The sequence below is a fragment of the Photinus pyralis genome, unplaced genomic scaffold, assembly GCF_008802855.1.
Source record: "Photinus pyralis isolate 1611_PpyrPB1 unplaced genomic scaffold, Ppyr1.3 Ppyr1.4_LG10, whole genome shotgun sequence".
In the NCBI taxonomy this organism is placed as follows: Eukaryota; Metazoa; Arthropoda; class Insecta; order Coleoptera; family Lampyridae; genus Photinus; species Photinus pyralis.
Window position 1 is genome coordinate 4,607,781 of NW_022170250.1, and position 24,911 is coordinate 4,632,691.

The following is a 24,911-nucleotide window of genomic DNA, read 5'->3' on the forward strand; positions in this document are numbered from 1 at the left end:
CAGACTTCCGGAACTACTACATGTGTTTCGTAACACTCCCCTGACATCGGCCACGTAACGATACAAAACTGAAGATGGTTAAGAGATGGGTCGCCGCCCATGGGTAAGACGGACTTCGGTTAGCAGCACTTCGTCTCTAAAGTTGGAGGTTCGAGGGCCCTCGGATCCTTTCGTGCCTTAGCTCTAGAATACAGTTCTATTCTAGCGTCCGAGCTCCCTCTCACGGCAGGAAGACAATAATTACACACAACAAGGCACACACATTCGCGAATGTTACGAGTCACCCTAACGTAAATACACCTAGCATTGCATGCCCTACTTCACGGAAATCGAGGTTCTACATAGGTACACACTCGTGCACCGTGTAACTGAGTTAAACGTGGTCTAAACCTGAGATATCGTAGACTTCCACAAGCACATGGGTATTAGTTAACACCTCGCATGGTGTAAATTACATATTACCACAATGATAGATGGAAAATATCTGATATAACAAATGGCACAATTCATATAAGTACATAAGAGTAAACTACATAAAATACTTTACCCGACACCAAAGTGGTTGAATCTTACGCACAAACACAAAAACAAAGCTAAACTCTATGCATACAACTCAAAAAGCAATAATCCCACCACCAACAAGCTTTAACAATCAACAAGTGACGCCAAGCCCCCAAATCCAAACTACCTCCGCAAATTACAAAAAAAAAATTATGGACAGGTGGTGATGGCGGTGGCTCATGTCCCCAGAATCTCCAATTACTTGACCGTTGCATCCGACGTTGAAATATACAGGGTATTTAAAGGGATGTAGACATCTCAGTATTAATTCTAACGATTAATTTTCAATGTTGTGAATGTTGCCCTTTAAAATACAAAAAAACGTATACGATAATTTTGAATTGTTAATTGTGCGTATTAATTTTAAGGTTGTGTATGCTGCTTAAGCGCTTTACTTGGAACCGGAACAGTTATTTAAGAAGTTATGATAACCAGAACCGATACCGTTATTATTAGTGCTAAAGAACCGATATTTTTCGGTTCTCTCTGTCTTGTAGGTAGAGTAGATACGTTACATTAATATTATTCAATTTGCTAATATAGGTAGCAAACGAATAGCATCTAGAGAATTCTAGAGTCAGCATATAAAGCTAAAATTAAGTTTCAATTAAGCCTAATAAATATATTTATGCAAAAGAATGATATAGGTACACACTTTAACCTTGTGTATTATTTATTTTCTATAATTAATAATAATTTATATTTTTTAATAATAATTTTATTTATTTTATGTTAGAACCCTTAAAACCGAAAGAAAAACTGGAACTGGAACCGAAAACTACTGAAGCCACAGAACCGGAACCGATACAGGAACACTTAAAAAATAATTCTAAGTACCTAAAAAGTGAGGAACCGGAACCTATATTTCATATGGGTTCCAACCCCTGAATTTAATACACCATTTCCTTCCTATACAGACACATGCAATCTGTTCCGGTTCCTGTACCGGTTCTTTTCAGTTTCGATTACAAACCCTGGTTAAATTAGCTTTGCCATGGCTAGCTTTTAAGCGTTTGAAATCATAAATGAAATCATTTCAGTTTACACGTTCATGTACTCTATGGTACAGTACTTCTTGACAATAAATAAAATGCATACTTTGGTATGTGTCTTTATAATTCCTTTTACGGCGATAAATAAAAGGTTTTAATATAAGTGATAACACTACTTAACGGCATTCATCTCGAAATACAACTTTAGTCTAAGGTTACCGTACCCAGGACCTTCAGATACATTCCGGATTGGAAAAGGTCCGGATAGTTAACGATGTATTTTGTGTATGTAAATATTTGTAAGAAACTTCAGAGCGTTATCTTTCACAAATGGGAAGGGATTGGAGGTGCTTTTAAATCTACTTGAGATGGCACCTTTCAATAAAAATTAATAAAAGATGTATTGAAGGAATTTAAAACTTTTGTCTGAAGAAGACGCCTTCTTATCCAATCCTGTTTGCATTTACCGATCCCATGCCAATAGAACTTTAGTTAAGGTTACCGTATACAGGGCCTTCAGATACATTCCGGATTCATTAACGATGGATTTTATGGTCTTCACAAATGGGAAGGGATTGGAGGTGATTTTGTCTATTGTTAACCCCCTTGCTTCTTCTACTTCCCAACCTATTACGGCTGCGTCTAGAGTGGTTGGTAGTGCGAACGTTATGGACTGTAAGGAGATCGCTAAACGACCTTTGGTTGTTCCGATGGTTGAGAAGCCACCATTTAGTCCAGTTCGTTTTCACCCAGTGATTTGTTTTGGAGCGTTTAGATAGATATTTTCACTTAGCACGGTTCGATGCAGTGGAGACGTTAGAGGTTGTTCGGGGTTGCCACATTAGATTGGATGAGTGTCCGTGAGATTTTGAACATTTCAAGAGCGATTTTCTGGCATATTTTTAGTCGACAGATCAGCAGCATGTCGAAAGAACCAGATTGACCAACAAGCGATTTATTGCAGAGGGAGATTTGTTTATGCCACCATATTTTTTAAAACTGGTTTCACTTTTCCGAACCTTTCAACCACCAATTAAAGAGGAAATTATTCGTCAGTATCCGTATTGTGGGCCGTTTGTCCAGTTCGCAATGATGATAGGGCCCTAAAGTTTTTAGAACGTCAGGATGTGCTAGGAGGTAAGAGGCCTAGAACAGTCACAGAACCTGTTTCTGCTGTGGTTGCTCAGAGACCTCGTTTAGATGTAAACTCCTTCACCCTTTTCCACCACCTATGTGGCAACGTGGTTCTATTGGCATGGGATCGGGAAATCCCAACAGGATGGGCTAAGAGAGCGTTTTCTTCAGACAAAAGTGTCAAATTCCTTCAATATACTTCTTTTATTAATTTTCATCGAAACGGGCCCGTCTCAAGTAGATTTAAAAGCACCTCCCTTCCCATTTATGAAGGATAAAACTCCGAAGTATCTTGCAAAAAGTAGGTATTGCATTGTTGATTATCTGGACCTCTTCCAATCCGGAAGGTATCTGAAGGTCTTGGATACGGTAACTAAAGACTAAAGTTGTATTTCGAGATGAGCAAATACTTTCTAACGGTGTCTCTATATATGCCAACGGTACTTTGTCGTTTGAACGGTGTCTCTATATACGCCAAAGTTGGAAGCGTTATGGAGTTGGAGATCCATGTAACTACTCATTAGTTTCTTTAAAGATTATAATCAGTTATTTTCCCTACAATAGAAACCTTTTACAACTGACATAATCTAACAATATAGAAAATAAATATATTAGAGATTTAGAAACACATTTAAACAAAATATTAAAGGTACATACATATAACACATCCCTCACTCTAGAAGTAACAATTTTAAAATACATATCGATACCACATTCAAACTTTTTTATGCTGCACAATATGCCGTTGCAAATTACACTTAAAATTTGTTGCATATCCGCAAATGTCACAATAAAATTTCCTTATATCTCCGTGTCTTAACACGTGTTGCATAAAATGAGATTTAACATTAGTCGCGTAATCGCAATCTTCGCATTTAAAATCTTGAGTAACTTTGTGCGTCAAGAGATGTTGTTTAAAATTATATTTATGGTTTGTTGAATAATCACAAGCGCCACATTTAAAATTATTTTTATGCATTAAGAGATGTTGTTTTAAACAAATGGTACATTCACAATCTTGAGAGTCTTTGTGCAGTTTTGTAGCAATTTTATGCTTTAAAAGGTGTCGTTTCAAACTGGATTTATTATTTGTTGCGTAGTCACAATGATCACATTTAAAATCTTTAGAAGCTTTGTATTTTCGAACGTGTCGTGCTAAATAAGCTTTAATGTTTGTTGTATAATTACAATTGTCACATTTCAAATCTTGCGTAACCGCATGGATTAAGAGGTGTCGCTTAAACGATACTTTTATACTGGTACTATAGTCACAACTGTCACATTTAAACTCGTGGGATAATTTATGAGTTAACACGTGCCGTTTTAAATAACATTTATTGTTAGTTGCATAATCGCAATGAGGACAATTTAAATCTTTCGAAACTTTGTGTATTAGCAGATGTTTTTTCAAATGGCATTTTCTATGGGTTGAATAATCACAGTGGACACATTTAAAATCTTTGGAGCTCTTGTGTGTTAGCAAGTGTCGTTTAAAATTCTCTTTGTGATTGGTTGCGTACTCGCAATGAACACATTTTAAATATTTGGAAACCTTGTGTGTTAACATATGCACATCTAACTTGCCTTTCCAATTGGTTCCGTAGTCACACTGGGCACATTTTAAATCCTTGGAGGAATTGTGTTTTAACAGTTGATGCCTTTTCAGGCTGTATGGAATATTAGTTGAGTAATCACACTCGGTGCATTTTAAATCCTTGAAATCCTTGTGTATTAAGAGGTGTGCATTTAAATTATATTTCCTATTGGACGAGTAGGCACAAAGAGTACATTTAAAATCTTTTAATGTTGGCGGTCGTTTAGCGTGGGGCAAATCTTCTGAAGAATTCTGAACCGCATAAATTTCCAGCTTCACTTGATTTTTATTGTTCATCAAATTATTGGAAATGTAAGAATCCACGCCGAGTGTAATTTCACTCGGTTCCGGTTTTATTGCTGGATCCTGGTTTGCCAGAAAAACCTTTTCATCAATTGACGCGTTTATTTCTCCTTCTTGTTTGGGCTCAACTTTAACGATTGCCGACATTATCCCTTGGATTACTCCAATAATAATAATCGAATACCTAATAATAACCACAAAATATTACACGGAAAGTAAATGAAACTCTCAGACAATTACCCAGCTGCTAAGAAATTTAATTAATTTTAACTGTATTTAGAAATAAAGCAGTTTTAAGTACAGGTATGTAAATAAAAGGACGAGCATATTTTGAGGTTACGTTACGTCATTGCAGAGTGGTGGCAAACATCCCGACATATTGTATTGTAAAACTGTGTCAAGACAACAGTGCTTTATAAAGACAGTGACTACGTTTACGCGGCATGTGGATATGTTCCAACCGGTTTTTGCAAACCCAGTTGAAATCATATAGCGTTTTCGATTGGCAAAACTCGTACTGCACGAGTGTTGCACGAGAAACTGAAGAAATCCATGTGAAAATTGCTCTCAATGGAACATAAATATTCGTAAATATTTGCTGTCATTTGTCCATAACCTCATTTTAGATTTGTATTTATACAATGATTTAGGTAATCGACAAATCTGTATTCTAAAAAAATGACTGAAACGATTTCACTATTATTTATGATAAACAATGAGGAATATAAATTTGAAATTCCTGTAAAGAACCAATTTTTGGCGTTCACTTTAAAGAGTAAATGCAACTTTTTGTAAAGTAGAAGTTATATGGCTAGTTCATCATCTTCGCTATCGCTAGATGACAACAAAAAACTCTCCAACGCAAGAAACAAATTCAAATTGGCGCACTTTTATTTTGAAAATTTGCTCCACGAGCTCTCCGACCTCGTGCGTCAAAATTTGCATTTAGTGCGTAATTGTTGCATCACATTTGCCAATGGAACACAGAAAATTGCCCTAAAATTACCAATAGAACGTAAAAATTGCACTCGTGCAGCACGAGTTTTGCCAATCGAAAACACTAATAGATAATTAAATTATCTATGGTTGAAATATGCGGGTATAAAATTCGATCAGATACATTTCTCTACTTCTGGATAGAGTTTGTGTTTAGCAGTCTCTACCATTCTACCAATTACTTCAATGTTATCTTCGACTGTTGGCTTGCGGTTCTGACACACGGAAACGAAATGTTTATATTTTTCATGCAAGGACATATTTTCTGGTATATTTTCCTTTTGCTGTTTGATTTGTGCAACCAAATTGTGTGTCTTCGTTTGTGAAATACATGACACCGCCTTCGAATTTCTTATTAAAACACTTCTGCTGTAGTAAGTACACAATAACGTTCGATTGTCTTTCGATCCGGTTATATTACGTTTAGGGAATGCAATACCGGGATCGCGGGATCTCGAAATACCGGGATCCCGCAGCATTTTTGTGGAATTAATCCCGTACGTAAATGGAGCGGGTTCCCGCGGGATTTGCGGCATTGCAGAATTTATCGACCAAGCTTACCACCATTCATTAGCAACTCTGCGAATTTGATTATGTCGCACATTTTTGTTGTTGCAGTTCATGTAATAATTACGCGCAAACCTGTATCTGTTATTAACTTTGTTAAACAGCGATTGAGTGCGTAAATCAGAATTATTTTGCTACTGTTTTAAAACGCAGGAACTGTTATTCTTGTAGACAATATGTCGGACTCGTCGATTGTTTATAAAAGCCTTAAGTAGTAAAGTGACTGTATGGAAATATTGCATTGCAGCGAATATTCTAGAAATCCAGATCGACATGGAGGGGCCATAAAAAATTGCTCACCGGCGACAAGAAATGACGGCAGATGTGGTGCATTCTTTCTACGAAATAGAATGTGTTTTCTTGAGAATATTCCGTTAGCTGCACTAAATTGCGGGATTCCGCAAATACCGGGATCCCGCGGGATTACTATTTAATGATCTCGCAAATACCGGGATCTAAATTTTGCTGCGGAATTGCAGCAAAAGTGACAGATTCTCGTTTAAATGTGTTCAAGGGATTTATTTTCATTTTTGAATTTTCTTCAACATAGTGAGAGGTTCCACCCTGTATATACAACTTACGACGATACATACATTTTTGAGAGTTGGCAACCATGCAATTTCTAGGTGGGAAAAAGCAAGAACGGCTCGCGACAGTAATCACTTGGCTGCTACGCACATGCGCAGAACGGTATTTCTTTATTCACATTTCTAAATTTAAATTTAAAGTTTTGTGCATTAATGGGAAGGTGTAATACGCATGTGCGTAGCAGCCAAGTGATTACTGTCGCGAGACGAACGGGAAAAAGCTGCCTGCGCCATCTAAAAATCACGGACAGGGGTTACGTTTGGCATCTTGTCTTGAATGGCGGTGGTGAACGCGTCACTCCATAAATGTTTGTTGTTATTTTGTGTTATTTAATGCAGGTAATAATCTTTGCATTTCTTTATATCGTATTTGTGTTTTGTATGCCACATTTTATATTTTTTGTGTGTTCGAATCTTTGTTTTTGAAATTTACTTGGTTTAACCGCAATGCAGAATCACATATGTGATACCGTTATGCTATTGTTTGTAATTGTGTACGTTTTTGGTGTAACGCTTGCTTAATTTATGTTTGTTGATGTTGATTACTTGGTCTTGTCCCTGAAGTAACATTCATATAAGTTTTGATCATTTTATTTTAATATGTGGAAATTACCGATTCGTTTGATGTATGTACTGACTTGTTGTTTGTTACTAACATTTTTCGCCGTGAATGAAGCAGTAAATGGGGTGGTAAAAACTGTAGTCAAAATTGAGCTATGACACTTAATTCCGTGATTGTCTTCGACATTCAACTGTACGCTTGAAACCCCGAAACCAGAGGCGGGCTACCTATATTGCAGGAGCGGGATTACGCTAATCAAAGCTCTTCAGTTTAGAATCTATGTGCGATAAATGAGTGGCGATTCAATAATTTCCACATATCTTGTTTTTAGTTAAATTTGCCTACAAGGCCATGTAATTTTCTAACTTGCTCTTAACAAAAGGACTTTATTGCACCAAAGATGAGTCACATTCTGTGTATTTCACCCTATCTTAGAATCTTGGTACCTGCTTACCTGACCCATAATTCCCAAAACTTGTTTTTAACCTATTTGTTACCTCTTGAAGTTTACCTGCTACTTTTTGTGATGTTATAATTTTATGTTACGCATTCACATCATTACCAACAATTTAGTTTACAACACAATTTGATACTAATTTGACGGCTGGTTTTTTTATTGGTAAGTTCTTTTTTTTTCCCAGCCAATTTCTATTTTTATTCGTTGAACTATCATTTTCAAAGTTTATTTTTGCAATGTAATTTATTTCGACTTAAATTTCCGAGCTTTCACAATCTTAATAATTGCGATCACTATTAAACAAACTTTTCACAATTTCAGTGTTTTAATTTTACGTTCCTTCCCCTACTGTGCTTCAGGTCAAAGCGTTGTCTACTACTAACGTAAGGGGGAACTGCCTTAGATGTCTTATCATGTGCCACTTTTCAAGTTTAAGCGGGAACTTGTTTAGTTTTGGAGGGAATAGTCATTCGGGTGGCCATCTTTAAACGTTGCCGGGTTGTCTTTATTTCCGTGTTCTTGTAGTGTGAAGTTAGTGTAGAACCTGGGGGTTAAGTACACTACAAACGTCAAGTTAAGATTATTTAAGTTCAAGAAATATTCTCTCGAATAGTAAAGAGAAGCAAATGCAAATGTAATTTGTTTGTGCACCCAAAACATGACCGCCTACTTCATTGGGGTAAGGTTTGCAGCAGCAACCGTAGGTACATATTGTAAATACAGACGTATACAGGGTGGCGACTTGCGTAACGCATCATAGGGATTTCAATGTAATATTCATAACTTGCGAATATTGGCTCCCCAAATTATTTTAGAGCAAAAATGTATTAAGGTTTTTTGTAGAAAAAATTTTGTTACGCCAATCAACCGTATTAGTTTTCCATTTTTTTCATATAAAGACGGAAAATTGGAAAAACACAACCCGAATTTTTTTCAATAATCTGCGATGCCATGGAATTTTCTAAAACAAAAAGATATCCAGTTATCAATTACATAGCAGCAGTTCGAAATGGATTTTATGATCGACTTGGTTACTGTATTGCAGCTAATGGTGACTTGTTATATTAGGAAACCGTTTTTAGTAATTTGGTCTTTCTTTATGTTGAATTCGCTGTTCTAAATATAATACTTTTTGATAGAATTTGATTTGTTTTATAGCAGACATTCCATGGCATGACGGATATTGGCGTAATTTTTGTATTATAAAATTCCATGGCATCACAGATTATTGAAAAAGATGGGGGTTTTATTTTTCCAATGTTCCGTTTTTATTATGCAAAAAATTGAAAATTAATACGGTTGATTGACGTAAAAAATTTTTTTCTACAAAAAGCTTTAATACATTTTTGCTCTAAAATAATTTGGGGAGCCAATAATCGCATGTTATGAATTTTACATTGAAATCCCTATGATGCGTTACGCAAGTCACCACCTTGTAATAAACAAGTACACATTGTGCACGACACGACAAATGAAACGATACGTTATAAATTCATGCATATATTTTCTGTTCATATAATATTATACAATAACTACAATGGGGGTACGCCACTGGTAAAAAAAAGTAAACAGCTGACAAAACAAAAACAGTTTTTGTGCACCGAGAATATGGCCGCCAAGCGAAAATGTGCCTCAAGGCGTAGCTGTCAGTCCCCTTTGTAGTTTAAGATGCCGCCACTCTGTTACTGAGGGTTGATAAGTTTACCAAAAAAGGTCAAGTGCGATCAGAATTGCAAAACGACCGCTGTTATAGTGTTGTTGTACTTGTGTGAAATGTCCTCAACGATGAAAGTGGAAGTTAAACAAGAAGACAACATAAATACGTCCGTTAATGAGAAAGTTTTACTTAACGATGATGTCTCCGGAATGATAAAGCAAGAACTCAATGAAAATGAGTTCAAGCAAGAAAATGAATTTTTGATTGCACATTCTAAAGACTTCCCATGTGTTAACCGATCGAAAATTTCGCCAGATTTTAATTGTACACGGAGTAATTACACAAGCAAAAAGAAATGCAATTTAATACGAACCACTAAGGCTGTTAAAGGTTTCAAATGTGGTCATTGTGATTACGCAACAAATAAGAAATTCCATCTTAATCGACATCTATTGATCCACAAGACATTCAAGAATTTTAAATGTGCCCATTGTGATTACGCAACCAGTGATAAGTCCTATCTTAAAAGACACCTATTAAGGCACAAGACAATCAAGGATTTCAAATGTGCTAATTGTGATTATGCAACCACTAATAAGGACTGTTTAAAAATACATCTGCTTACACATAAGCCTTCCAAGGATTTCAAGTGTGTCCAGTGCGATTATGCAACCAATTATAAATCAAGTTTTAACTCGCATACTCGCTCGCATATCTCGTCATATAACATAAGAACTCGCAAGAGAACCATGGAGTTTAGATGCGGTGAGTGTGATCACGTGACCACTACTAAGTATTACTTAAAAAGACATCTGCTGGTACATAAACCTTCCAAGGATTTTAAATGTTCCGAGTGTAATTACGCAACAAACATTTTACGAAATTTTAAAACACATCGTCTAAGACACCGGGATTCAAAAATTTTCAAATGTGCCGAATGTAATTGTGTAACCAATCATAAATCTTTTAAATCGCATCTACTAACGCACAAGACAACTAGGCTTTTCAAATGTGCCCATTGTGATTACGTAACCGCTACTAAGTGCCAATTAAAAAATCATCTAGTCTCGCATAACCCTTTCAAGAATTTGAAATGTGCCCAGTGCGATTTCGCAACAAATTATAAATACAATTTTAAGGTGCATCTGCAAAGACATAACAAATCCAAACATTTAAATTGTGCTCACTGTGATTACGCAACGAACTGTAAGTTACTATTGAAAAAACATCTGTTGAAACACAAGACTATTTGGGGGATGTGGTCACGTGACAAATAATCAAGAGCACATTAAGTGTAAGTTTATTGGATTCTATGGGATAAGTGCACATAACGTGTCAAATGTGTGTAAAAAAACTCATTTGGACGTTGTGCATCTGAGGGCGGTAACAAAAAACCAGACCAATTGCAGTGGAATTGCGATTGATTAAACTTTTACTTCACCTATAAGTTGATTTAATATCTTTCACTTTTGATAATTGCCTAATGATAGTGTATAAAATAGATATAGCACACGCATAAATGCCCGTTCTTGTCTTACTTTCCAAACCCTGTAGACTTATCACTTTTGACATAATTTGTGAAAGCGAAACTTGGCTCAACTCTTCCATTTTGGATAAGTGATCCATTGTGCAGTTATGGCTCAAGATCAAGCATTGTGGTAAGACATTAGGAATTTGAGTAGTCTTGACTGCAGTGAACTATACCAGGCAATGGCGATGTCAATTGAGAACCTCCGCCATGTTGTGGCAAATTCAAACATAGAAACCTTGATTATAATGTGTGTATAATTAATGATAGAAGGTATAATGATAATGAGTTAAAAGAAATTGCCACTGGAATACTTTAATAACTGAAGATATACATCTTGAAATTAGATCAAAACTCGTATGCATGTTGTGGGATCAAGTTAGTAACCTTTAATTTTACTAGTCATATGAAACTAATTGATTTACGCATAATCTGGTGAAACGGCAATTCGAACACTCAACATTGTACTGATCTTAACCCAACCCCAGGCTCGCAGTGAAGATGACAGATTTCACGGCAAAGTGGCAACGTTGCAATCCCAGTATCAAAACACGGTTCCCGCTCAAAATTCAAACAAAAGAATGGCAAGTGATCCGATCGTCTAAGGTAAGGCCCCCTTACGTTACACGAAGCTAACACAATGACTCGGGACCCAGTCGGGCAGGAACATTCAAATAAAACGCTGTAATGTCTGCGAGTTTATTTATTATAAACTTATTCTGAAAACCCGGGAATTTGGATGTTGTAGATTAAAAGCAAACCAAGCAAAGCCTAAAGGTGTCGCACTCTCGCAAAAGCAGACTACCAAGGAGAAAAAGAGCGCGACTTGAGAAAAAACCTTGGCCTTGAATAAAACCCAAACTATGCTAATCACAAGCAAATTAAAACACCAACCACCTAAGCAGAACACGTAACACTGCCTTAATTAATGAATGCATTCAAGTAGCAGGGTACGTTTGAACAGTATGCGTGGAGTATTCGTCACAACATGTCATGTACTTTCCTTTAATCGCGGCTAGAAGGCAACTCACGTTTTAGTTAGTCATTGGGTGGTGGACCTGGTTATTCGTTAGGTTTGGGCCAGCGTCTTCGCTTGATTGCCCTCCTGTTTCACGGTTATATTGTTAGGGATTGGGCTGGCATATTTGCCTATTAACCTGTAGCGCAGTTAAGATTGTTAGGGGCAACACATTCATGCATTTATTGATATAAGTCACCTTACTAGTTATTCATATCATTGTATACCGAATAGAGTGGTGTGAAGTTCGTAAAAACATGTCTGATCTATTATTCATGTTGTGACGTAACAATAGGCAGTTATGACAATACACAGTGTGTTCGTGGACCCCCAATTATGCTCAGTTTCCACATAATGACATTGGTATAAACCCCAGACTTCCGGAACTACTTACCTGTGCTTGGTAACACTCACCTGAGCTGACATCGGCCACGTAACGATACAAAACTGAAGATGGTTAAGAGATGGGTCGCCGCCCATGGATAGGACGGCCTTCGGTTAGCAGCACTTCGTCCCTAAAGTTGGAGGTTCGAGGGCCATCGGATCCTTTCGTGCCTTAGCTCTACAATACCTTTCTATTCTAGCGTCCGAGCTCCCTCTCACGGTAGGAAGATATGAGTTACTTACAACAAGGCACACACATTCGCGAATGTTACGGGTCACCCTAAACTAAATACACCTAGCATTGCATGCCCTACTTTACGGAAGTCGAGGTTCTACATAGGTACACCCCCGTGCACCGTGTAACTGAGTTAAACGTGGTCTAAACCTGAGATATCGTAGACTTCCACAAGCACATGGATATTAGTTAACACCTCGCATGTTGTAAATTACATATTAGCACAATGGTAGATGGAAAATATCTGATATAACAAATGGCACAATTCATATAAGTACATAAGAGTAAACTACATAAAATACTTTACCCGACACCAAAGTGGTTGAATCTTACGCACAAACACAAAAACATAGCTAAACTCTATGAGTACAACTCAAAAAGCAATAATCCCACCACCAACAAGCTTTAACAATCAACAAGTGACGCCAAGCCCCCAAATCCCAAAGATCCTCCGGAAATTACGAAAAAATATCGACTGGGGTGATGGCGCTGGCTCATGTCATCAGAATCTCCAACTACTTGATCGGTTGCATCCGTCGTTGAAATATACAGGGTATTTAAAGGGATGTAGGCATCTCAACGCCAACTTCAAACTTTAAAATCGACTCGGCAACGTTTAAAAATGGTCGTCGATACTCTTCACGTCTCTCTCACTTAATCCTATAAAAAAAATAGGAACCCAAACCACTTTAGATTGTGTTTGTTGTGGTATTATTCCAGGGGTAAGGGGTATTCATATCAATCCCGAAGGTTATGTGTTAACACTGTTAACTTCGTATTCATAAATTCATTGTAGCAAAAGGGTTCAGCAATGATGGCAGACACACATGATACAATTTCAATGTACTGTGACTCGACACTAGTTAAAGTTGAGCCGGAACAACTAGAAGAGATAAATTCATCACTTGAGGCAAAACATTGTGTAGGCAATGAAGTTTTAGTAACAATTAAGGAAGAACGAGGTAGAACCACCGCAGTATCGAGCGAAGAATGTTCAGTATATGAAGTTCCGCAAACTAAAAATTTTAAATGTGACAGTTGTAAGTACGTTACAAGTATGAAGTGTAATTTAACACGTCATCTGTTAATCCATAAGTCGGATAAAAAGTTTAAATGTCGCAATTGTGATTATGCAACATACAATAAACAATATTTAAAACGGCATACTTCGACTCATGAAATGGTTAAACAATTTAAATGCTGTATTTGTGACTATGCGGCAAATCATAAAAGTCTTTTAAAGCTACATTTCTTAAAACACAAAGACACCAAAGATTTTAAATGTGACAATTGTGATTACGCCACGAACAATAAGCAACAATTAAAACGCCATCTTTTAAAATATGACTTCGCTAAGCAATTCGAATGTGATATTTGTAATTATACAACTAATGTTAATCGAAATTTTAAAACACATCTCTTATCGCATAAAGTTAACAAAGATTTTAAATGCACCAATTGCGATTATGCAACAAACGTTAAACACTCTTTAAAAAGCCACCTTTTAACACATAAAAATACGAAGGAGTTTAAATGTGGCATTTGTAACTATGCAACGAACTATAGACAAGTTTTAAAACGACATCTTTTAACACATAAAATGACTAAACAATTTAAATGTGACAATTGTGAATATTTGACAAATAACAAACATCTTTTAAAGCAACACTTCTTAACTCACAAAGCCACCAAAGACTTTGAATGTGGCCAGTGTGATTTTGCGACTAATAATAAATATATTTTTAAAGCACACCTTTCCATGCACACCGTGACTGAATGTCTAAAATGTGACGTTTGCGATTTTTCAACTCGCAACAAATACTACTTGAATGAACACCTCTTAGCACACAAACTTGCCGCACAGTTTAAGTGTGCCAGCTGTGATTATACAACCAAAATGAAAAGGCACTTAATACAACATCTGGTCGTGCATAAAGTGAAAGATTTAAAATGTGCCAATTGTGAATATACGACGAGTACCATGTCTTGTTTGAAACGACACCTCTGGAAGCATAAGGTTGTCAAAGATTTTAAATGTGACCATTGTACTTATGCCACAGTGAATAAGTATAGCTTGAAACGACATCTCTCCACCCACAATGTTTTGAAAGATTTTGTATGTGATCATTGTGAATATACAACAAAAAGTGCACCCTACTTTAAACGACACCTCTTGATACACAAATTTGCTTAAAATTTGAATTTGAATATGGTGCTACTACTTTTAGTGACTGAACTAGGTTGCAGATAGTACATTTTAATAAATAAGTATTTAGGATTAGTGTAGTAACTCAACAGTGTTCTTTTTGTTAAGATTACTACAATAGATAAATAGTATATTATACAGGGTGTCAATTTTAAAACTCAGTGGGGCATATTTTCCAAACTAAAGAAGATATTGAAAATCGCGCAAAACCGTTTCGTGGGTATTGAGGGGTGGGGGGCTGGGGGGTTGTCACTCATAACGTCATTCTGGTTCCCCCGAATCGGTTTTGCGAGTTTTTCAATATCTTCTTAGTTTGGAAAGTATGGCCACCTGCGTTTTAAAATTGACACCCTGTATATATTACTATAATACATACTCGTATTGTATGTCTCTATCATTGAGTTAGAAAACTAATGGAGGGAATATAATGGTAGAGGGGGTAAGAATTTTTGTAGACGGAAGTTGCCACAGATAGAGGCCACTCGCGTGGATAGGTTCCCGTGAAGGTACATTTTGGCCAACATTATTTGACATATGAAAACGCGGGTCCTGTCACTGTCAGTTTTCCACCAAATTCAAATTTTATTAAATTTGCCATTTTAAAGTACCTAATAATTTCGGATCGGTTTGTGCTCTGGTTTATATAAGAACTAACTGCCGCATAGTGTTTTTATCACACGCAATTTTGTGAATTGAGAATGATTAGCTGCGTATCATGCAAAATTTCTCATAAAGGGAAGAAACAGGGCATTTCCTTTCATCGGTAACACATGTCATTTATCATGTTGTAGGCACCTATAGTTTATGTTTCTTAGTTTTCCAAACGAACCAGTACTTCGAACAAAATGGTTACCTAACATTTGTAAATATATCTCAAGAACAGCTCTCGAAATTTACTTTTGTGCTCACAACGCTTCATTGACTGTGATTTGGATTTCGACCAAAGGTTGCACTGGAAAATGTTCATCAAATATCTCGTCAAATATGCAGTAGGTACTATCAAAACTTGTAATGAACCTGAGACCAACCAATCAATTGTAGCTATTGATCAACACAGTGAATTTAATGGGAGTTGTCAAGTTGTAGTGGCTATAGTAAACTGGCCTTAATTATACTACTGGAACATATCGATGTATATTTAGATTTGTAATCAATGATTATATTAAATCTGCATACTTTCCCATCCTTGTCTATTTTGTTTACTTTACCACGAGCATGTATTTTACTCCTTCTATACTTTTTTTTTGTTATTATTCCTATTAGTGGAAAGAAAATTATATCTCTACGCCACTGAAGTGAGACGCTAATGATAACGGAAGTGGTGTGGTACTTTAATCACAGTTAGAGGCCACTTTTGGTTCCCGTGGTCTACGTCTGGCCAAGCATTTGATTCCCTCCAGTTTTCTTACTCAATGGTCTGTATGTATCTTGAACTTGATCAAATGTAAAATAAAACCAGTTCGGTAGACTACAGGGTTAGGAGGATCGGAACCGCTGCATTTAGTAATTCTGTTGTTAAATTCTTTATATTACATTCTTCTATGTAATCACTGGAAGTGTCTCCATTACCTATACCGATGCTTGACTATAGTACACTTATGTGCAACAAAACGAGCCTGTTTCTTATGTGAGAAATGATGCTTTTCCGCGTCGACTGTCGCGTAGTGTAACGGTTTCACTTAATTTTATGTAAAATTTAAATATTTTTGCCGCTTTAATTCAAATTTATTACCAAAAGGATAAACAAAGTCAAGGTAACAGGATGATGAGGGTCATCTCTGATAGCAAAAGATGACCAGCCATTTGCCATTAGATTTTTGAATGGTCAAGTTATTCAGCTGAATGCATCTTAAGATTGTTAATTAAATAATTCTAAAGAAGAGCAAAATAATAAAGTTAATAAAACAATTTGTAATAATACGTGAGTATTTTCTTTCTGTAATGACGTATTCATATTTAATTATAATTTTCAGATCTATATGATAGGTGCCTCATGGCTACCCTAAATTAATTATTTAATCTTATACTATATATTTGGAACCCAGTTCATCCTGGTAATGCATTAAATTAATCTGTAGCTGCTTGGAGCTAATTTTTAATATTTCAGGGTTCTTTTAAGTAATTATATAATTTCTATCGAAATATTAGAGTTGCCCTAGAATTGGCACTCGTAAGGAAATCAACATCTAACGTAGCAGTCAAAATAAATCTATCCTATTCCAACTCCAGCAGCAGCTCCAGTCGTCAAGGTCTTCAACCGTCTTCCGAAGTAAACCGTCTAGAAAAAGGTCAGACTGTATCGTACACTTACAATCATATACAAACATAACACCATAAAATTGTACTTACCAATAAGGTATCCGAATTCTGTAAGAGATCTCCGCGACAGGTCACACCTCCATCTCACACGATCAGTCGGACAACTAAAATCAAATATTGAGATATTAACGTTTGATAATTTTGAATAAAATTAAACTTACCCTCACGTTGTTCATAATTTAATGGTCAAATTACCAGAACGGGCTAGTTAACGTCACGACCCTGAGAGTACCTTCCGCGCATAACCCTGGCGCCCTTATATCATTCATGCTCTACCATCAGCCGAGCGCAACAGGGTATCGGTTCAAATGTATCCGCCATTACATTAAGACAACAAAACCGTTTTCACTTACCCGGTAGCAGTAGTAACAAAAGTAGTCACGGGCGGCGCATGAGTCGAGGAATGTTTTCCGGCAAGTGGCAACTGTCATGGCTGACTTGTAGTCCCAGCGGTCTTGTTGAGCTCAAGAAGGACGCTTTCTGCCAATCTGTAACAGACAAAAACACAAACGAACAAACAGAAGGGGTAGTGAATAGCGCCGCAGATCAAATATTGCGTAAGCAATGCTAACGTCAGGTACTTGTATACTAAACCGTAATTAATACTCAATAAGAATCAAAAAATCAACTTGAATTAACCAACCAATAATAAAATTTTGACTCGACCACCTATTACTCGTACAAGCAGTAATACACCATTAAATTCAAGAAAACTACAGCAAACCGAAATGAAGTTTCGTAGTCACAAAATCGGGCCTCGGCAGTTGTATTTTTCGTAGCGACACAGGTAGTAAAATCAGATATTTCGGAGCAATTACCGGATCGTTAATTTCCAAACGATTTGTTATTTATTTATTTATTTATTTACGTTCCTGTTTGGGTGCAAAGCACTTACAGTTGTCAAAACAAAAAAGGTTTACATGTGAAAGTGTATATAACATTACAAGTTAAAAATAAAACAAACAGACAAACAGTAATAGGTACATTAACACTAAAGCACACTACCAACTTACATCTGACATGTTTGTAAGTTTCACATGATCCACAAATTCCTCCAGGGTGTAAAAAGAAACTTGTTAAACTCTTGCGGTTACCATTCCACGAGCAATATAACTTTGGGTAGATAGTAATGGTGGTGGAATAAAGTAGATTCACATGGTTAATGTAGGTAAAATTTCCCAAGTCGGTAATTTAAAAACAGCCATTGCGTAACGCGCGCCAATGTCAATTCTAATTTGTTATTCTCTTGGCGTTTCAAGTGAATTTTCCTTTTTCGCATTTTGTTGTCGTTAGTTGATCTATTTCATGTATTTGTGTCAGCTATGCCGGGGTTTTTGTTCCGTAGATGGTTTCTGCATTTTATTGAATTCTCTTCCCGATTATCTCTCACGTCCCAATACATAAAAGAACCGATTACACAACGTAGGAACTTGCATCTGTGCCTTGACTGCTACCGTCGACGTTCGATGTTTCGACTTGAAAGTTAGGTGATTCTGTTCGTAATTGTGTACGCTATTACATAGCGATTTGATACAGTGTGTATATTTTACATTAGATCATACGATTTTGCCTGCAATTGTGTTTCCCTATGTTCGATTAAAAAAACGCAGCCACCTATAGGACATGTGCCCTGTACACACGTATTGGATAATGTACGAGCAATGAATAAAAAATACGCGAAAAGTTGGCACTACCCTACCACTTTGTGTATCCTTAACATTACAGGTTAGGGCTGCAGCTAGCGGCTAAGTTCATATATGGAAACAGTCTTAAACTTACAAATAACCTAATGTCCAACTCCGCTGATTTAGGTATGCATTTGTGTGAAAAAAAAATTTCCATGCCATAGAATCGAACCCGAGCCGCACGGGCGCAAGCCGAATCTTCTAGTCACTAAACTATTCTGGGCTACAATACATCTTGACTGAACTGAGTTCTCATTTTGAAAAGGGTGAGAGGAAAGGGCACCTAACAAACGCATCCCCAGCGTTACCTACTGCCGTATCACCTAATGGTACGTGAAAGCTTAGTCTGATCGCAATTCGTTCGGAATTGTGAGGAACACACCTATCTTTCCCAAGGAAAATCCGCTGTTAGATATACAACGCGTTTCAATAGACCATCAGCAAACAACGAGAGGCTCAGGATTTTCCCAAAGACTTGAAATGAAAAAAGCAAGAAGACCTCCCTTTTCGGTTTTTGTATGATGTTCTGAATCTTTCGGTGGAGTGTGTACACATCTACCCTTGAAAATGGCGAGTACGAAAGTACGAAAGGGACTGATTACTGAAGTAGTAGTCTTAATTCCTCAGGTAAATTATGGCCCTCCCTGCGGTCGGGCCATAAACTTTACCTTCGGGATTAAAAGTGCCACTTCAATCCCGCGGTATATAATATACTATTAATGTACTTTTGTAGAAATAAAAAATGAAGCCGGGATGTCACATTAATTGTCTCGTTGTCACATAGATGGCGACACTGCTTACACACTAATTTCACCTACTGCGAATACTTCTTTTATGAAAAGTTGTAATGAATAATTGGAGGTTGGGAAAGAAGCTTTACGCTTATGTAAATATGAAAGCACATAGACGCAATGTGTGTAAATTCAGACGGCGGTGGATATGTAACAGCCAATATAAGACTGATTGATGTGATGTACTAACCACTTTCACTAAGCCTTGCCGTGGGGCATGCGGTGTGCTCGACAGGCCGTTATTTCCCATTGTGGGAAAGAAAGGGCTATATAACAGCAGGGTTGAATCTATTTGTCTTTCCTTTTATGAAAAACAGTGGTTGCATATGCCTTTAAGGTAAGTCCAATATCATACACTTAGAAATGCTCTACATGCTATAAATGTGATTTTCGAATTTAAACACTAAATATTATTATTATTATTATTACATAGGTAAATAATGGCAGACAATGATGACTTAGTACTTGTTAAAGTCGAACCGACACAAGAAGAAGACATAAACACATCTCTCCAAGAAACTATTCTCGTAAACAACCAAATTTTGGCGGAAGATTCTGAATTAAGATATGACGGAGATGTCCGGCAACAGTCGACGAGTAGTAAACCTCACACTTGTGAATTGTGTCCGTACGCAACAAGTTTGAAATCGAGCCTTAAGGAACACTTATTAACTCACAAAACTTTTAAAGATATTAAATGTGCCGATTGTGATTATGTAACACATTCGAACGTGCTTTTAAAACATCATCGCACACTACATAATGATGCTAGAGACTTTCAGTGTGCAAGTTGTGATTACGCGACAAGTGTTAAAAAACGTTTAAGAGATCACGTTGTACTGCACAAAGTTACTAAAGACTTTAAATGTGGGTACTGCAATTATGCAGGACGGCGTAGAGGGTCTTTACGTAACACACCTCTTAAGACATACGGCTGCACATCTTAAATGCTACCATTCGAACGATTACGCAACACACACTAAGGGTCTTTTAAAAAGGCACCTTTTAAGGCATGGAGGTAAAGGTTTTAAATGTACACACTGTACATATGCATCACACGATAGAGCCAATTTTACATGTCATGTCTTAAGCCATAGGGCTACAAAAGATTTTAAATGTGTACTTTGTAATTTTGCAACGCATGCTGAAAGTTATTTAAAAAAACACCTCAAAAAACACAAACCTGTTCAAGATTTTCAATGTGTCCACTGCGATTATGTAACACATACGAAACAGCTTTTCACATTACACATAAAACGGCATTTACCAACTGAGGAAGCGGCAGCCGCTAAACCTTTTAAATGCGGTTATTGTAATCACGCAACTTACCACAGATCTCAATTAAAAGATCACCTAAGAACGCACATGGTTGTTAAAGAATTTAAATGCGACAATTGTACTTTTACAACAAATTATAAACGTAGACTTGAAAAACACTCCCTAAAACACAAAGGTGTTAAAGATTTCAAATGTACGCATTGCGATTATGCAACGTATAACCCGGTTTATTTAAAGCAGCATCTTTTAGTACATAAAGTTGATAAAGAATTTAAATGTGGCACTTGTAATTACGCAACAAGTGCTAAACATCTTTTCAAAAGGCACATTGTGAAACATACAACTAAAATAGTTACTAAACATTTTAAATGTGCCCATTGTGATTATCAAACGCATATTAAATCTCGTCTGACGAGACATTTTTTAACGCATAAATTTGTTAACGATGTAAAATGTCCCCATTGCGATTATGCTACAAAAGATGAAATATATTTAAAAGTACACCTCTTACAACATAAAGCTACGAAAGAGCTTAAATGTAACATGTGCGCTTATGAAACAAATAATAAACAGTGTTTCAAACAACATCTTATAAAAATCCATTTTTTATAAGCATGTTTAATAATAATATAAATATTAAACATGCTTATAAAACATGTTTAATAATAATAAACAGTGTTTCAAACAACATCTAAAAATTCCATTTATGTAATGTATAGGTATTGATAGGTAATACAATATTTACAACCTTTTTATGTTAAATAGGCAATGATTGTATTTTTATTAAATAGGTACATTAAATTTCTTTCTTAATTAATCATTGTACTATCAGCAAGTGACAAAGGATTCTTGTAGCCAATAGTAGATAGAAGTTCCGCGCGTAAGCATCCACTTCTGACGCGTCGTTTTTAAGAGTGGTACCAGCAAAATGCAACATATGAGGCCTATACGGATCTATAACGGTGAAAAACCAGTTATTTGTGGGTAGTCTTCGATTATTTCAGTAAATGTGTATCATTTCCATGAAAAGATAGTTTGATTCGCAAGTAAAAAACACGCTTTCTGCTAATACCGGAATCACCTAAGACTTCTCGTCATATGCAACTTTTTTACATTTACGTTTTGCTTTAGATTTTGATATGTGTTTATTGAAATTATGACGGATTTATGTATTTTTTGCATTTGTTTGCCAGGTTTTTTCTTTGCTATTTTTGTATATAGGTTTTGTAAGAGATGTTTGAGGGCAACCGTGCTTTTGTATGATTTTATGTAAAAGTGACAACACTGTTTTCTATATGTTACGAAGTTAGGCATGTAGATAAGTTCAGTCTGTTCAGTCATATGAAAAATGAGATGGCGTCATATTGTACCCATATATATATAATATATGATTGTACCATGATGGTGTCAATGACATTGTTTCCATAGTAGTTTTAATATAGTTATTTACGTTATAAGTCCGGTAGGTTACTTGTAACAGTACGAGTTAGACATTATGGACGAGGCGACGTCAGGAGCCGAGTCAAGAATGTCTTAAACGAGTACTGTTACAAGTACTACCGGACGTATATCGTAACGTATTTTTTCTACTCCTATGTTGTAAACATACCCAAAATGTCACCCTGTACTGCACGTCTAAATCGTTCATTATATCATACGGTTGCATAATGAAAATTAGAACTGTTACTTAATATATATATACGTAACAGGTTAAAGGTCAAACGCGAAATGTTAATTTAGTAGGTTGTCAGCCCTGCCTAATGAATGAAGTAACGTCAGATTTTGTTGTTGTAGGTTATGTTTCACATTTTGCAAACTTCTTTGAACAGAATTACTCATAATTTGTTTAAACATTGCCATTTGTATGGGAATGGAGCCTGTATGTAATTTATTAGCCGTGCCCAATTATTTTTCATAATCGCAATGGGCTACTCAAGAATGGTTTGAAGCTGCGTTTAGTTAATTAAGCAAACTCTGTTGTACTATTTTGTATTTTAGAAAACTACAATAAGTAAAATTAATGGATGGTGCTAATTACGACTTGCATGGAACACGGAATAATGCAGAATACTGGGTAGTCCGATGCTTCCTTCCCGGGAAAACTCGTTAAAAGACGCAGCGTTTTGAAGGCCTTAGTATTATCGATAGTTAGGTACCTAATACATTGGCAACTACAACAATAGAAATCGTTCAAAACTGTAATGAAAAAGAGCACTAACACCACCTGAGCTAGTTAGTATTTCAACTTCAACACTTGTATCTTGTATCTTTTTTGCCTATGGTGCTAAAATGAAACTCACATTGCAGTAAGGAATAGGGATGTCAAAACCCTGCAATACACTTTCCAATCTAAGTAAAAAGTATTTATAAAATTCTTGCTCGCTGGCGTGCATTCATGGAATATAAGTGAGGTTACGTTGTATTTTGTATTCCTTTTAAATAGACCATGACATTTGACACTTGACAGTTCTAATTTTTAGTTCGAATATTTAGAACCAAATCAATCATAATCTATCAATCTTTTATCAAATATATTCAAGTCGTAGAAAAAGTATAGTACATAATTCGAGTGCTAATGCCTATTACGCACTCGATTTTATTACAACACTCGCTCGCTGCGCTCGCTCGTGTCGCAAAATACTCGTGCGAAATAGGCTTCTTAGCACACTTATTATGCAATATACTATTATTTCATACTGTAAGTCTGTTTTGTATCATTATTTCATTTCAAAGATTACAAAATTTCATCATATTGTAAAAATCGCATTACCTTGTTTCTGTGACAACGGCCGTTGCTATAGTTTGTAGTTTGTTGACAATTGAATTTTTTTCACTGAAAAATTGACGTTGTGGGATGTTCCAATGTTCCCGATACAATCCTGTCGAAATCTCATGAAGCAACCGAAAAGTTGGTTCCTAAGAAGTCGGCCGCAAGGTATGAAAAAGAGTACTAAGTGTTTTGTCAATTGAGGAACGAACATGGGGCGAAACAAGTAGAGGAAAAAGTCATGTTGGCATACTTTTTGGACGCAGTAAGTTTTTGAATTGAGATTTTTTTGCCTGGGTTTCGGTGTTAAAGCGTCATGGAGCATGCTCATCGACGGCAGAAAAATACATCGAAGGCTCGGTAGAAGGAAAAGTTAAGATTGCCCGTATGATACAACTGATACAAGGCGGCGAAAATTTCATTGAAGTTTTACAGCAGAAGGAATCAAACATTACTACTTAACTCGACATTCAGTAATAACCCAGGCGTAGTGTTGAGGGCAATACAAATTGTTTCATTACAATCAATGTTAATGTTTGAAATAAAGAATTACAGCCAAATTTATGTTGGGGTTTTTAATTAATTGTGTGAAGATGTCAAATTTGATGTATACAAATAACAGTCCGGTAAGTGTTGCTTAGCGACACTTACCGGCTCGGATGCTGTAATAACTCACCTACCGGACTCAAAATGATAGTGTAATCGAACATCTACCGGACAGTATGAAATAAAAGTAGTTAAGTATTTTGTGAGTGTTTGTTGTAGGAGAGATAACAGTTTCGATTTTTGTGTGCTTCGCCCCGTGTGTAATAAATTTCATTTTTCGTAACACGTCGGACGCACTGTTCCGTTCCCGATGGTATCTCACCTCCCATCACATAGAAGAACCGATTATAGAATAACGCAACGTGAGACCACTACGCGTACCCCCTATCAACATATAGAAATGTTCTGCGCGTAACAATGCGAAGCGCGGATATTGCAGGTGAGAGAGAAGGGAAAAGTAAGAGGCAAGCTCTCTCCCACGGTTACGCATGCGATGTACCGAAACTCTTTTTCCCTCCTCACTGACGTGAGATGTTGCCACTTTTAATTTTTCACTCCAACTGTAAGCATAGGATAAGTCAACATTTCAGTGCCAGACACCAATATTGTAAACATTCAATAGATTTAAAATGTACCACTTACATTTAAAATGCATCATGAATATTCAAGGCCCATATTCCATTCATATAAAAGACTGATATTGTTAAAGTTGCAGATAACACAATGTTGCATTGTTTTTGAAGG

The 24,911-nt window shown here is 36.4% G+C and overlaps 2 protein-coding genes and 1 long non-coding RNA gene across 3 annotated transcripts; 1 reads left to right on the plus strand and 2 right to left on the minus strand.

Annotated features, from left to right (window-relative positions):
* Nucleotides 1-3,306: 3,306 nt before the first annotated feature.
* On the minus strand, nucleotides 3,307-4,930 carry LOC116162255 (zinc finger autosomal protein-like). The gene is made up of 2 exons (XM_031475830.1): nucleotides 4,825-4,930; nucleotides 3,307-4,768 (listed from the first exon to the last, which is right to left on the minus strand). The coding sequence occupies exon 2, from the start codon at nucleotides 4,729-4,731 to the stop codon at nucleotides 3,403-3,405; it is 1,329 nt and encodes a 442-aa protein (XP_031331690.1). The 5' UTR covers nucleotides 4,732-4,768; nucleotides 4,825-4,930; the 3' UTR covers nucleotides 3,307-3,402.
* Nucleotides 4,931-13,199: 8,269 nt separating this feature from the next.
* On the plus strand, nucleotides 13,200-22,235 carry LOC116161474 (zinc finger protein 729-like). The gene is made up of 2 exons (XM_031474828.1): nucleotides 13,200-14,766; nucleotides 20,014-22,235. The coding sequence occupies exons 1-2, from the start codon at nucleotides 13,387-13,389 to the stop codon at nucleotides 20,521-20,523; spliced, it is 1,890 nt and encodes a 629-aa protein (XP_031330688.1). The 5' UTR covers nucleotides 13,200-13,386; the 3' UTR covers nucleotides 20,524-22,235.
* Nucleotides 16,780-17,509, minus strand: LOC116162295. Its single transcript, XR_004143524.1, has 3 exons — nucleotides 17,262-17,509; nucleotides 17,131-17,204; nucleotides 16,780-17,059 (listed from the first exon to the last, which is right to left on the minus strand). It is a non-coding gene; the product is annotated as an uncharacterized LOC116162295 (long non-coding RNA).
* Nucleotides 22,236-24,911: the final 2,676 nt, after the last annotated feature.